Source organism: Egretta garzetta, unplaced genomic scaffold (genome assembly GCF_000687185.1).
Source record: "Egretta garzetta isolate BGI_Z169 unplaced genomic scaffold, ASM68718v1 scaffold534, whole genome shotgun sequence".
NCBI classification, from domain to species: Eukaryota; Metazoa; Chordata; class Aves; order Pelecaniformes; family Ardeidae; genus Egretta; species Egretta garzetta.
Genome location: NW_009259534.1, coordinates 668,647 through 682,456, shown reverse-complemented (window position 1 = coordinate 682,456; position 13,810 = coordinate 668,647). Strand labels below are relative to the sequence as shown.

At 37.0% G+C, this 13,810-nt stretch overlaps 1 protein-coding gene across 3 annotated transcripts in view; it reads right to left on the bottom strand.

Moving 5' to 3' along the window:
- Nucleotides 1–3,190: 3,190 nt before the first annotated feature.
- LPIN2 (lipin 2) overlaps nt 3,191–13,810 on the bottom strand; it is a 33,131-nt gene continuing 22,511 nt past the window's right edge. The window contains exons 9-20 of one of the 3 annotated variants that reach the window (XM_009637641.2): nt 13,497–13,684; nt 12,313–12,406; nt 11,882–11,951; nt 11,686–11,775; nt 10,848–10,930; nt 9,563–9,707; nt 8,534–8,682; nt 7,970–8,056; nt 5,996–6,148; nt 4,838–4,952; nt 4,031–4,134; nt 3,191–3,708 (exon numbers count right to left, since the gene is read on the bottom strand). In XM_009637641.2, the coding sequence (XP_009635936.1) occupies nt 3,564–3,708; nt 4,031–4,134; nt 4,838–4,952; nt 5,996–6,148; nt 7,970–8,056; nt 8,534–8,682; nt 9,563–9,707; nt 10,848–10,930; nt 11,686–11,775; nt 11,882–11,951; nt 12,313–12,406; nt 13,497–13,684 (1,423 nt within the window). In that variant the 3' untranslated portion in view covers nt 3,191–3,563. Of the gene's footprint in view, nt 3,709–4,030; nt 4,135–4,837; nt 4,953–5,995; nt 6,149–7,965; nt 8,057–8,533; nt 8,683–9,562; nt 9,708–10,847; nt 10,931–11,685; nt 11,776–11,881; nt 11,952–12,312; nt 12,407–13,496; nt 13,685–13,810 lie in introns of those variants that run through there. The other 2 variants (XM_035893187.1, XM_035893188.1) reach the window with 2 other exon arrangements.

Genomic DNA, 13,810 nt, shown 5'->3' with positions numbered 1-13,810 from the left:
CCGATCTTCACCTCATTATAGAAATGGGTAATGTCCGAGTCATTAACAGGTTTTGAATTGCAATGTTCCTTATTTATTCCCAGACAGGTATCGTCGCCTCAGCCTTTGACACGGTTCCAATGCCAAGAGGATCTGCATCTTCAACAACACAGTCTTAACAGGGGTGTGCATGCGCCTACAGACGTACACACTTCGAAGTTCCTCTTTCACAGAAAGAATGATTTAGCTTGCGCTAATTTTAAAGAAGTATAGCACAACTTGTTCTCAAACATTAGTTTCAGGCCACTTCTCTTGACTAAGGTAAGAAAGGACAGGCTAACGCGTAATTTGTATTTACCCCACTTCATATTAACGTTGCAGCACAAGCCCAGTTAGATAGTAAGGAGATGTCTTGTCCAGAGTCAGTAAAGTGCCCAGGAGTCCAAATGACATAGGTATGCAGTGACAGGTACAGCGCCCCCGCGATCTGCCCCAAAACAGGGTTAAAAAACAATCTGAAAAGCTTCAAATACGAGCCAGATTCAGGAAAACAAAACCAAACCAGACCCCTGCCCTACTCATTAGAAACGCTCAAGAAAGCTTTTACATTTTATCAACAAATACCAAAACTGTAGCTGTTACAGAGCAAAAAAGCAGAATTTTTAACTAAGCAACTTTAGGGACATCCCTACCACGCAAAACAACAGGTTAGCAGAACGAGGAGCTCTCTACAACCACACAACCCCCATATTCATACCAGCTTAAGTTATATGCGTTTGGCTATACACACAGATACTGTTTTTCCACACTGCTCATTTACTCAAGTCCCCACCTTAAAATCCACAGCTTATCTTTATGACAATCTGAAAAGATGAATGGAACTGAAGTGAAGAGAAAAAAAAAATAACCAAGTTTAAAAAAAAAACCCGCCAACCAAGAAAGATACAGCCAAACCTTGGTAACAACCTGTCCCATTTGGAAACCCATCCCAGTTTCATGAAGTGCTTTTGTTCTCAGAAAGCCTGTGTAATACCAGGGCCGCCAAGAAAAAGTTAAGCACGGTAAAGAAAATTTTGACATAAGACATAGGACTGGTTTAGGAGAGGCAGCTCCACTACCTTTATGTAAAATAGAATCTTTAGATAGAATATTTAATCTTGTAATTAAAATACTTTATTATGTTGGATTCTTATTTATTTAAAGTATTTAAGTATTGATATTCAAAGCACTTGGTGATCATGAAAATTTCAATTTCTAATGACATCTATGGAATAAAAGGTAAGAAAAGGAAAAAAAAAAAAACCAACCATGGAATAGTGTTTGTAAGCTTCTGACAGTAAAAAAACCAAACCCCAGTAAGAGCAAAATATCCTTTCAGTTGGATCCTGTGAAATCCACTTAAACACTGAGTAGATTGGTGGCAGGACCAAGAATTTGCTGAAACAGTCACAGAAAAGATTGTTCTCCCTCTACATGGACAAGGATGCCTTGCAGTTCACTGACATGCATGGCACACTGTGACAGATAGGTATGTTTTCTTTCCCACTCTCATACTCCTGCTTTGAAAGAGAGGTACCACGTTGATTTTGCTTGCCCCCACTCTTTATCTAATGTTTTATACACACAGGAATACACTAGAGTTTTACAAAGGAAAAAAAAAAAAAAAAGTAATTTCAGTTACATGGTGATCTAAAAATTATCCGCCCAAGCAGCTCACCAACTGTCTAGCACTAGCTGGTGTTACATCAGTTACATGTGGGTTAAGACTGCTCAGCCTGATAAAGAAAAATATTCCGGGGGGGTTGGGGGGTGCAAACCCTCTAAATGTACTCTTCTGCAGGCAGTGAGAGCAAGCGAGCTGCTTTCCCACTTTCAGCCCAAGCAAGCTGAAGCAGAAGGGCCTGCCCAAGCTGTTTTCTGAGAAGAGCTGTTTCTGAGGCTACCGCAGCAGGTAGCCACACACACGCCTTCTAAAGCACTCGCGCTCCCCTGCACACGTCCCTGCTCCCACTGGGAGCTGCGTACAGGGGAGAGCACGCCCTCCGCCCCCGAGCCTGGTGGAAATTCTGGATGTTGCCCCTGGAAGGATCTTTAATGCACGGCTCCAGGAACTTGCTTTAGGAGTAACAGAAAAGACTGTGCGCCCAGAAAGCCCAGGACTGATGTTGTTTAAATGACTGATGTTTAAATGAGTGTAGTCCTTTAGCTCTCTGGGCTGGTGGAATCATACATTCTCACCACAGATTTGTCTGAAGGAGGTTAAGTGCACTAACTTAACTTAAAAAACAGAACTACTTTTGCCTTCAAGTATTTTTGGAGAGAGAAATACTAGCTGCTTTTATAGCTGATAAACACTAGACCTGGAATGCAGTTTGTTCACAGGCTCTGATCCGAACCTGAGGAATGACCAGCATGATGTTTATGAATAAACCAAAAGTTTAAAAAAAAAAAAAAAAAAAAAAAGGAAAAAAAAAAAAAAAAAAAAAAAAAAAGGTTTTATTCTGCTCTGCAGCATTTAACCATTCTCATACCTTGAATCTCACTCTTTAGCTACATTTCCTCCCAGCTACTGAAAACTTCCAATACAGAATTCTGGAAAGACCTGAAGTAGACAATTAAAAAATTAAATACATAGGTTTTTTTAGTATTACAATTCCCTGAATATAATCTGTACATATGTTTTACTGGCCTACACAGCACACGCACATATATGCATCATCTGTGTTGAAAAAGGAAATAAAAATGCCAGCTCCCCAACTCTTACAGAAACGTTCGAGATGTTTCTTGATGGAACTTTAACATGACAGCATACCCTGAAAACAACAAAAGCCATACAAGTAGCTGAAGACAACTTTCATTTTAGCAAGCTCATGAAAGAGTTTAAGCATTGCAGGTAAAAAAAGTAATAAGCAGAGTTAGTCTGAGCATGAATTGTACGAGCACAGGCTTGTGCATATGAAAAAAGGCATGTTTACATTTAAAGAGGAATTTTATGCCTTCAGAGTCTGTCAGGCTAGTAACGTCTTCACATTTCCTGTATTTTAGCTGAGAAAGAGCACACTGGTCTTAGGTTCTGTCTCATTTAAAAAACTGCCTAACTGCCCATCTGAACATTAGGCCACGTTTTTTATTAATAGATCTGACAATTCTATTTGGCAGTTTCCATACACTTTTTGGCTTCATTTTAGAAAATATACTATTAAGACTAATAAAAAAAAAAAAAAAAAATCTATGTTTACAATAAGGTCTGTATTGATGAAAATGCAAAGTCATAGTTTACCTCAGCATTACCCTGAAGCACTTGGGTACCATGACCATCAATGACAGGCCAATCTCAAGTGCCTTAGAACATGTATATAGAGACAAGCAATAAAGAAACAAACAAAAAAACCTAGCCCCCCCACAAAAAATAGACAGTAGATTTGCATTTTCTTTGTTTTAAACCAACAGAGTTAAAGTGATTTCCTTAGTAAGACTTATGGTACCAGAATATAAGTTAGCATCTTTGTTAAGAAAGTTCTTCACATTTAAACTGAAGTTGAGTAGCTGAATATGAAACTCCATCTCTAGGTGAGAAGTATTTTTCAGGCCAGGTCGTCCATGTTAAGGTCAGGAAGAGGCCCTCTCCAATAGCAAAAGGAGCTGAATTCTGGGCACGGAAATGCAGAACTCTGTTCTTTATTAAGCAATGGGAACACATGTTCCACAAGCTCACTTAGTCTGTAATACCTATATTAAAAGAGAAGAAAGACCATTATTTAACAGTCTAGTCACTGTTCAACTGTAGCCAAAAAGGAGCTTTAGAAGTCTAGACCAGAAAGCTATGGTCAAATAAGGCATCACTACTGCAGAAGCAATTTTCAATTTTATTTTGCCAGTTTACTTTTCTTTTTGAAAAGTCTTGTTATGTATCCAAAGTTGTAAGTCTCTGGCAAGTAAGATTTTCAAGTGTTGTATGTAATAGGAGATCGAATCACAGTCACAATTGCTATTATTTTGTAATCTCATGCCTAAATACTTTCTTTAGCTGAAATAACAAAAATGATCTTACGAAGATTTGTTTCCCTTAGTCCGTTCTTGGATCAGTTCACCCTTTGGATTCACAGTAAATATTCTGCAGTCTGGAACTCCCACTTGCATATAAGCATATACATCCTGCAAAAAGCATGAACAAAAGCATATGCTTCAACATTTCCCTACTGAATACAATATAACAAACAATTCCTTGAAGGAATGAGAAAAGTTGATCCAAAAAGGGTACAGTAAAACTGCCCTTAAAAAAAAGCCCCCTAAACAACAGCCAAAAACCAAAACAAAAACATACACGCAGAACATACAGGCACCATAACAAAACATTCCCCCCACCCCCTATCCCTTAATTCCTATTCCCAAGCCTGGGAGCACAAACACGCACAAAATCTATACCACACAATACCATTCCTTGTGACAATATTCCTCTTACAATACCCTCTCTCTCTAGCTCAATTACGATAGCATTGATCTGCGGAGAAAATACAGGAACATATGATAGGGAAAAGGATTCAAGACTGAGGAGCACTGAATTAATACCCCTAGGGTATAAAGCTGTCAAAATGCTGAAAAAGATTATGGAAAAGTGGCACATATTTAATAAAAACCTGAGGATACCAACACATTTTGTAACCTTTCTCATACAAGCAGTTCTAGCAGCTTTTATGTAAGGTATCTGCATGTGGGTGTTCCTGACCAAACCCATAAAAGCACCAGTGTCCCATTTCCTTATTCAAATTTAAATAGACACAAAAAGAAAAGGCTATTTCTTTTGCTTCCCAAGTACTTCATGCATTTTAACCCTTCAATTAGAAAGGGGCAGACTTACATTGGGCCTGTTTCCAAAAGCAGCATAGAAAGGTTGTTTACTGGGAGCAAACAAATTCTTGATATCATTCAAACATTCGATTTTGAACTTTTCAGGCTTCTTTTCTATTACTTCCCTAAAATAAAATTTCAACAGTCAAATTCTAAATCATGATTTGATACAGGGTATCCTCTTTCCCCCATTTATCTGATATTTATGTTCTCATTGCTTCATGTTGCTAGCATTGGTAGTTACATAGACATTGGTCAGTAGTTTTCTAAGAAAAATACAAGAGACAATAAAGCGATAAAACATCTGCTGTTTTCCAACATCTGTAGTAAACAATAGGTGAATAACCTGTGCCTAGGCTAAGCAAATGGGATGAAATTCCCAGTTGTGAATGCTGTTTGTGAACTGCTTTTATTGTAGACAACCATCTGAATTGGAAGACCTAATCAAGTACACATAAGCTTGTTACAACTCCTGCCTCTGACAAGAGTGCGGAAGGCCTATCAATGACCTTAGTGGGAGTTCTTAATAGAATTCATGCTAGTCATGAATCAGTTGGTTTTCACTTAAAAAAAAACCCCAAAGCAAACCAACAAGATTTTTCCACTATTGGCTCTTCCCACCAAAGACAGGTAGAGACTATGGCTGGTTCAAAAGATCAGCTGAGTTAAACCATAGCTAAACTCCACATTGCTTTTTAAGTAGTCATATACAGAGCACCCCCAATATCCCAAGATCATTTAGTATGACAGTCTATATTGCCCAGCTTTTTTTCTTTTCCCTCTATCTTGCCTAGTAGCACCACGCCACAATCCTTGCAGCTACACTTGAAGAAGACAAAATTGTACTGATATAAACAGAACCCAGTACTAATCAGTCACGGACTAGAGGAACGAAAAAAAGGGAAAAAGAGCTACTCTGTGACTGCAATTTTGTGGTTTGTGGCCACTTCTAACACACCCACAGAAACAGAAGTATGCTACAAGTGAAATTCAGACCAAGCAAATTGCTTGTAAGTGATCACTAGAGGGACATGAAGTCTCAGTAGCAAATCTAGCGCAGAGCAGAATGTTTGGTTACAGTTGTAATGGTCAGCATGCCAAATCTTTTTAATCTGCTTCTTTCTCTGGGATGGGGAGGGAATGGATGTATGAAATCCCACATGCTTACCTATGAAAGGCAGAAAACAAACTGCTGGGGGACAACATGAGAGGGCCCCTGGGGAGAATCGTTCCTTTGTCATTCACCCAGTGTAGGTATCCTCTGGTCATATCTGCCATCCCAATGGCACGGGCGGAACAGTACAGAAACTTGTAGCCATTTCTAGAAAAGAATGATCAACTTAGTTTACTTTTTTTTCTTTGCAAACCTAAGTACACAGCTATAGCAATGTCCGGAGGCACCACTTCAGGTACTGAGTCGTTGCAGTGCTCTGCACACACACAAAGAAAGGACTGTTACACTGTTATAAAATCTACAGGGCATATAATATTTTAAATCCATGTCTCCATCAAAACTGAGAAACAGGAACTGTAAAAAGAACTGCAAAAGGATGGTAACATTCAGATTACACAATTAGATGGACTAGATTGTGGTTAAGTAAGTGCCACACTGGTTTTATCCAGCTTCCTTCAGCCCAGCTATAGGATGATAGCAATTATTTAAATTATCTGCATCACATAATATTGCATGCCAGATCTCCTCTCTTGGTTGTTGGATTTTTTCAGGTTGTGGACAGAATTTGCAGTGCAGAGTGAAGGACTGGTAACAAGAAGCATTGATCAAGCCCTCAAATTTTTCCTCCAGACTTTGTACGTTCATCTGTTACACAGATTTGTATACACGCACAAAAGGCTTGAGTGTTTATGTGTATTTTCAAAGACCTGATTCAATTTGGCAAATAATTCCCAAACTACTATTATGCACTGAATAACCTAAACTTTGTTTTGTATCTCCCATGGACTGTTAGGTGCCACAGATGAAATTTAGCTCTGTGTAACAGAGCGAAGGGCAACAAAAGATTGCAAGACCTTAAATATTTTTGAGGAAGAAAGATTACTAAACTTAAAAACAAAGATAAAAGCTTATTATTTTAAGGGGCTCACAGAGTATTTAACAATTGATCATCTTGTGATCCTCAGTAGGAAGTACAGTGATGCCAGAAATAATATTTTTGAAAAATAGTTGGCTAAACAAAGGACCAAATCTGAAAGGGGAGGAAAAATGTAGTTTCATTCTGCCCTAGGTTACAGGACATAAATATTGTAAGGCTATATACCTCTTAGGTGAACAGTACATTTATAAGGGTGTGGTTCATGCTTTTGAACTAAGCAAACACCTCACCACTGCTGCAAGGGTGAAGTCATCTTTCCTTTCCTTCCTCCCCTCCTGCAGTCACATGGGCTGCCCCTACAGGTTATTGCAGATCACAAGGTGAGCAGGTTCAGCTGACTAACCCAGAGACGGGAAGGGGAAATTGCTGTTCTGGTGAATTACTTTACTACTGTTTTACTGAACTGCATCAGCTTATAGCAGCTCAACAAAGTACAGAAAACTTGAGCCAGGCCACCAACTCTCCCTTTGTGGCAGGGGCAAGTTGTTCATCAGGCTTGTTTCAGAACATGAAATGGTGTCCCTGCTCACTGCACACATTCTATGATTCTATGATGAAATTTGTCCTAGGAAGCATTCACTTGAGTTTGGTAGCAAACACATTAAAACACAAAATACTTACGCAGTGGAAGGACACTACTTAGGTTTGAACTTACACTGTACCATGTTTGTAACAGGCTTTGTGATCAACCTGAGTTGGTGCAAACAGGCATAGGCATGACTGACTGAGAAATTATTGCTATAGTATGGTTCTCTTTTGTAGTCACAACAATATTAAAAACAGTCTGTAGGAACTAAAATCAAACATTTGAGACGGGAACTAGTAAAAGTGGTGGCTTCTATTCCTGTAAAAGTATACATCTGGGAAAAAAACCACTTAGTTTTATTTGTGAATGACAGAAGTAGCTCACTTCCACACATTTAAGACCAACAAACTGTAAGGCTGCACAATTATTAACAACAATCCAATTACCTGCCCATTAATTCCCAAATGCCAGAAAAACCTAATTGCTTCATGGATTACATACTCACTCATTTATGGAATGATACAGTTTTGCAATGCCCTGATGAGTCCAGTCCTTTCCAAGCTGAGGGAGGATCTGTCCTAAAGCATCAGACCTAGAAGTAAAATCAGAGGTAACTGATACTAAGTATACAAGTTTTGTTAGAGACTACCACTAATGAATATATAATTTATAATGAGTGTTTACAGAAATATCTCTGCAGAAGGTCCTAGTGATTTCAAAAGAGAGTTAGCAACTACTCCAGACAAATCAATCAGTGGGGCCACACAGCACAAGGCAGTTTCCAAGTTAACCTGAGGCTGCTAAACCTGGAGAAGTCTAACTGAAAGGCCAATAGTCATATGGTAAACAATACCACCCTTGAATTACTCTTTCAAAAGACATTTTCTAGTGTGCTGTAAATGCAAGTACAAATTGAAATCAAAGCAACAAGTGTTGTTCATGACTGTCAATGAACATCCTCCAATAGCCTTCTTAAATCCAGTTTCTTTATCTTATTTTGAAAAGCAGGACAGGATCAAACAAGCAAGATAAAAATACCAATGAGAATAAAAAAACCAATGATACTTACTTGGTTATTGTTCCATCAATGTCCGATATTATGATTTTATCATTCCAGTTCCAGAGATAGATTGTTCCCGCACAACGGCAAGTCCCTTGATATTGGGTTGTAATACTAAATACAACATCATTAGGGCCATCTCTGAGCTTCAACTTTGCCTTTAGAATAAATCAAAATAATTGAAAATATAAATTGCCCTCACTATAAAATTTTTAGAATCATAAATGAGCTACAGAAAATGGCTCGTATATTCCTCCTTATCTATTTTGATTACTCATCAAAAAGTGAACCGTGGTTTAACACTGGCACAGTTTTGCTGGTAAAGTCTGTTTTGTAGCCTGGGTACATGTATTTGTCCATAGCTCCTGTATCTGCTTACAGCAGCACTGACTACTGCAGTAATAATAGAAGATATTTGACTCTCTACTACTTTAATTCTTGCTATTACAGTAGACTTCCAGTACTGTCAAATGGATCTCCCTGTTTGCTATAGTATGCAATATTATCTTCTACTTAGTGGATGCTTTCCTCAGAATTCTTCCCTGATGAAGATCATATATTTAGATAAACAGTGGCAGAACTAACTTGTATGTTAGACAGGAATGAATAAACTCCATACCAATTTAAATGTACATTATTATACTGTTAAGATCCCACAATATCCAAACTGCAGAAGCCAAAAATGTCGCCTTTTTGGCAACATCTTAATACAGAAGTTTAATTACAGAACTTTGTAAGAAATTTTTATTTTTTAATCCAAACACAGATTCTCAAAAAACGCAACAGAAAAAAAAACCAAAACCAAATTCCCTGCAGCTGCCCACACTAGCACTGGAAAAAACTCTAAACTACTTTTTATATTTTAAATTTCCCCATTCCTTTTTCCTACTGCTGGAAAAGTAACCAAAAGATCATTTTTTGCTTTGTGACATGTACTTATATGTAATTTCTAAAAAGCAGAAAAAGTCTGACTTTTAGAATCAAACAGAGCGGAATTATGAAGCATCATCCTATGTACAAGAAAGGCATGCCACTTACTATTTGGTCCGAAGACAGCCTAAGTGACTTCTTATAAGATGTAACATTCCCATGGGTTGGATGCTCTACTGGGGCAGAATCTATTTTCAGGGATTCCTTCAACTCCTGTGATGCTTCATCACTAGAAGAATCATCCTCTGGAGGTCTAACATGACATCAACCGAGATAAAATGTAAGCTACAGAAAATCCTTCTTTAATGGTGTAAGATTCTTATGCAAGAGTAATTTCTGCTTATGTTGAGGATTTGCTACTAGGCTGATAGCACAGATTAATAAAGTCCATGGTCTAGCGAATGCCCAGATAAAGCTAGTATATGCCAATAAGCAAATAAGACTTGTAATGCATGCTGGTATTGGTGGAGCTCTAAATATTACTATTACTAGCTGGCTCCACACATGATGAGTTTAGTAAAGACACGGTGTCAAGTGATCACTATTACTGTCTTGATGAATTAGGTAAACCGCAGATGAAAAGGGATACTGAATGAGTAACAGTGGTTTGTATTTTAAAAAAGCTGCCAGAGCTACTATACAGTTGAAACTGTGGGTGATAGTTAGTGGAGTAGCTCACCTTTTAAGGTTATTCAGACTTATTTCTCTGCTGATTAGAGATTTCAAGATTAAAAGCAGCATTTAATTTCTCTGAAGTATTCAATCATGATATATTTAGTTTCTTAAATCTTTAAGACACCAACAACACTTGAAAACATCTTTGTAAAATCATGGGAGAATATGAATATGTGTAATAAATTATCTAGACTAGGACAGTTCTGTGCTAAACACTGCTAGTTTTGAACCACAATCTTGAGCAACTTATGCACTGTAATTAATGCTGTTTTATTGTTTCAATTATTTAGTGTTACAAAAACTTGCACATGGTTTAAATTACTCATACAATATTAGGCTTTTAAAAAAAAAAAAAAAAAAGACGACGAACTATCTCAGAAACAATACCACTACATTAACAGAGTAGTGGCCCATTGATAAAGGCTACCATATGTGTCTTTGTTATTCTGTCAGTTATGTTACAATTTGAGAAGTAAATACAATAGAATTTAGGAAATAACTGTAGTGTGTTTGTAGTTCCTACAATGTTTGCTGCCATATTATTTTGCTGAATTGTTTGCCAAACACATCTGGTTTCTCTTCAGCAGCTTAGAGGAAAATGTTTCTTCCCAAAGTAAATTCCCACTAAATTATTTATTAAGAAAAAAAAAAGAAAAAAAAAAGAAAAAGAAAAAAGGCACTATTCAGTCCACAAAATAGTCTTCAGACAGGAACACACCTACTATTAACTTGCTCTTTTATAGTTGCTGGCAGTTCATTTGCTCTTTGCGTCTCTGTTTTCCCCTCTTTTGCCTCCGGTATCTAAAGCAACATGATAATAAAAACCATATTGTCATTTTAAGCATTTTAAACTGATCCAAGTGAATTCATAGCTCACACTTAAGCAAGTAGCTATCAATTTAGTACATAAACTATATTAAGTCTCAGAATCGTTCAATCTGTAAATTATTTAACAAAAGGATGCTTATGAATAAATGATCCATTAAAGCTTTTCATTATTTCAGGAAACAAAACTCTGCATGCCAGAAGTTGAGAACTACTAGTCCAACATGATGAATTTGGCATTAAAGGAGCTGTCAACCTCTAAGCTTATAAAATTCAAATTTACTTCCCCCCCAGAAAAGTAAGACACATACTCAAAGGTTCAGAAAACTTAATTTAGTCTAAAAAGGGGTGTCTCGGCGTAACTTCTATTATGCAGCATAGCACCCACTTATTTGTGTACACATTCCTAAAACATACTGCAGTGACTGAAGAGTAGCTCTGACAACACTTAAGGCTTAGAAGAAAGCATTTTAAGATCATTGTGCAACAGATGAATACAATAATTTTTGTTGAAGCAACTAGTAATAGCAAATAATGATGTGGTATTTAAGACTAAACATACAGAAGTAGCTACAGCTACTGCAACATTGAGTAGCTCTCAGCTGGCGATTAGTGACACAGAGCTACATAAGCAGCATTCTGGAGCACTTCTGACAAATTACAATTTTTTTTATTTTTTTAACAGCTAAGGAAAGAAAGAAAAAAAAAAATTGAAATAGGTTATCAGTTACCTGTTTAGTCATGCTTTCTCTCTTGCGCCAGAACCACCACCTTCCAGACTTCTTTGGCATCTTTTCTTTGACCCAAGACTCAACAGTAGCCTGAAAAATTAGGAATGTTTTTAATTTGTATAGAAAAACAAAATAAAGGGATAATCATGTGTTACTACATACAAATCTTTAAAAAAATATACATGTATCTGTTTACCTTGGGCAAACTCTTCTGAAACACCTGCAAACTCAGAATCATTGGAGCAGCCAACGCCCAGTTATAATACCTGTTTTAAAACATGTTATTAATATTACAAAACCTGACTAGAGGTCAAATAAATATATTGATAAAAATATGTATTTACTGCCAACAACTAATATTAAAGTTTTCTGCAAGCAGAGTTATTTTAATATATACAATTCAACATCAGTGGTAATTGCTGAAAAAAAAATAAAAATCTCACTTCTGTTAAAGCTAAATTTAATGCAACTCTTCAGTTCAAAATCATTGTCTTTGAGACTGAGAAACAGATACATCAAAACCACAAATTGTAATGGAAGCTGAGAAATGCTTTGATGAATCACTTTAAAGGATAGATTTTTAAATGAGATCTTCTACGACCTGATTACCTGATATAGAGAGCTTACCTGTTATAAATCCTTATTACCAAATTAGGATTGTCTATGAGTCCAGGGTTTTCAGCAAATTCATGATAAGTAATAATATGTTCCATAAATTTTTCTGCAATAAAAGCAGATTTTAATCAGAAATAATAATACAAAATCCCAAGATGCCTGATTAGTTTTTATCTAGGAAAATGCTTTCTGCCATTTCAGAGTCTTTGCTGAACTTACAACCTCACTCATGATATGCTAATATGGCCTACCTGTCAAAAGTCTTGTGACTGCCTCCTCAGTAACAGGGAAAGCTTCGTACCACTCCAACAGTCACAGTAATGAGAATTAAGAAATTAAAAGAGGGAGGATAAGGAGGAGGTAGGAATGAAATCAGTTTGCAGGTTGGAAAAAAGAGAGCTATGCTTGTCTAAGCAAGCTTTCTTTAAAAAGTAGCATGGCAGGTAATGGACCTACAAATTATACTAAAAGGGGCAGGGGAAGGATGTTGACAGTTTTCAGGTTTGTTTAATCACTGACTACTAACAGCATTTTCATGACTAGTGACTATAAACTGTAAATTTCTGCGAACTTGTAGTGTTAAGATCCCTGCAAGGAAGACATAATTTTTTCAAATCAAATCCAATGTTACTATCACATTACCAACAGAGCTGTTCTGAGCCTTTATTAATAAGCATTTAAATTTCACTTGATGCATTAGAGACTGGGTGACCATTTAAAAAGTAGTACTAAAAACATTGCAGTACATGTTAACAAAGACTATGTGCTCCTAGAAGCTCCCTCAAAAATGCATACAACTTCAATATTAAAACTAACCAGAGCATTAAGAGAGAAGAACCAGCTGGTAAAAAAACCTAAAGGTTAACAAACATTTAGCGTAAGAAAAGTAGAGCAGGAGAAAAGGTAGTCCAACACAATAGTCAGAAGTTTTTTAATCACTCAAAAATAAAATAAAAAAGAAGAATTATCAAGCAGTTCGAAAGCATATGACTTGTGAAGATTTATATAGGAGTAAGCAACTAATTGCAGCCAGAAACAAGAGTGGTTGGTGAGATATGCAATATGTAGTGCAAAAAAGGAGACAGACAGCTTCTCAAGACACCAAGTGCTCTTGATTAATTTGACGTTAAATTCTGCTATCTCTGCTTGGCAAGTGCTTAAGAATTTCACTGTTTATATTTTAGTCTTTCACATACCTTTGGAAATCTCTCCATTTTCATTGAGACCTCCACAAAGTGAAAGTGTAACATCAGGCAAGTCCATAGCAGAATCAGACATGCACTCTGTACCACTATCAGCAGCAGCACTTCCTACTGACTGGGGTGACTGAGAACCGGAAAGGGTATCTGACTCTGTCCACTGCCTGAAGCCTGGATCAGAATCACTAAAGAAAAGAAGTCCACATTTTCCGTAAGTATTTCACTTGCAAAAGATTGTATGGATTTTTGGTTACACGCTATATGATTACTCAAAAAACACCATCTTGCTGTTGCATTTCTTTCAAGTACAA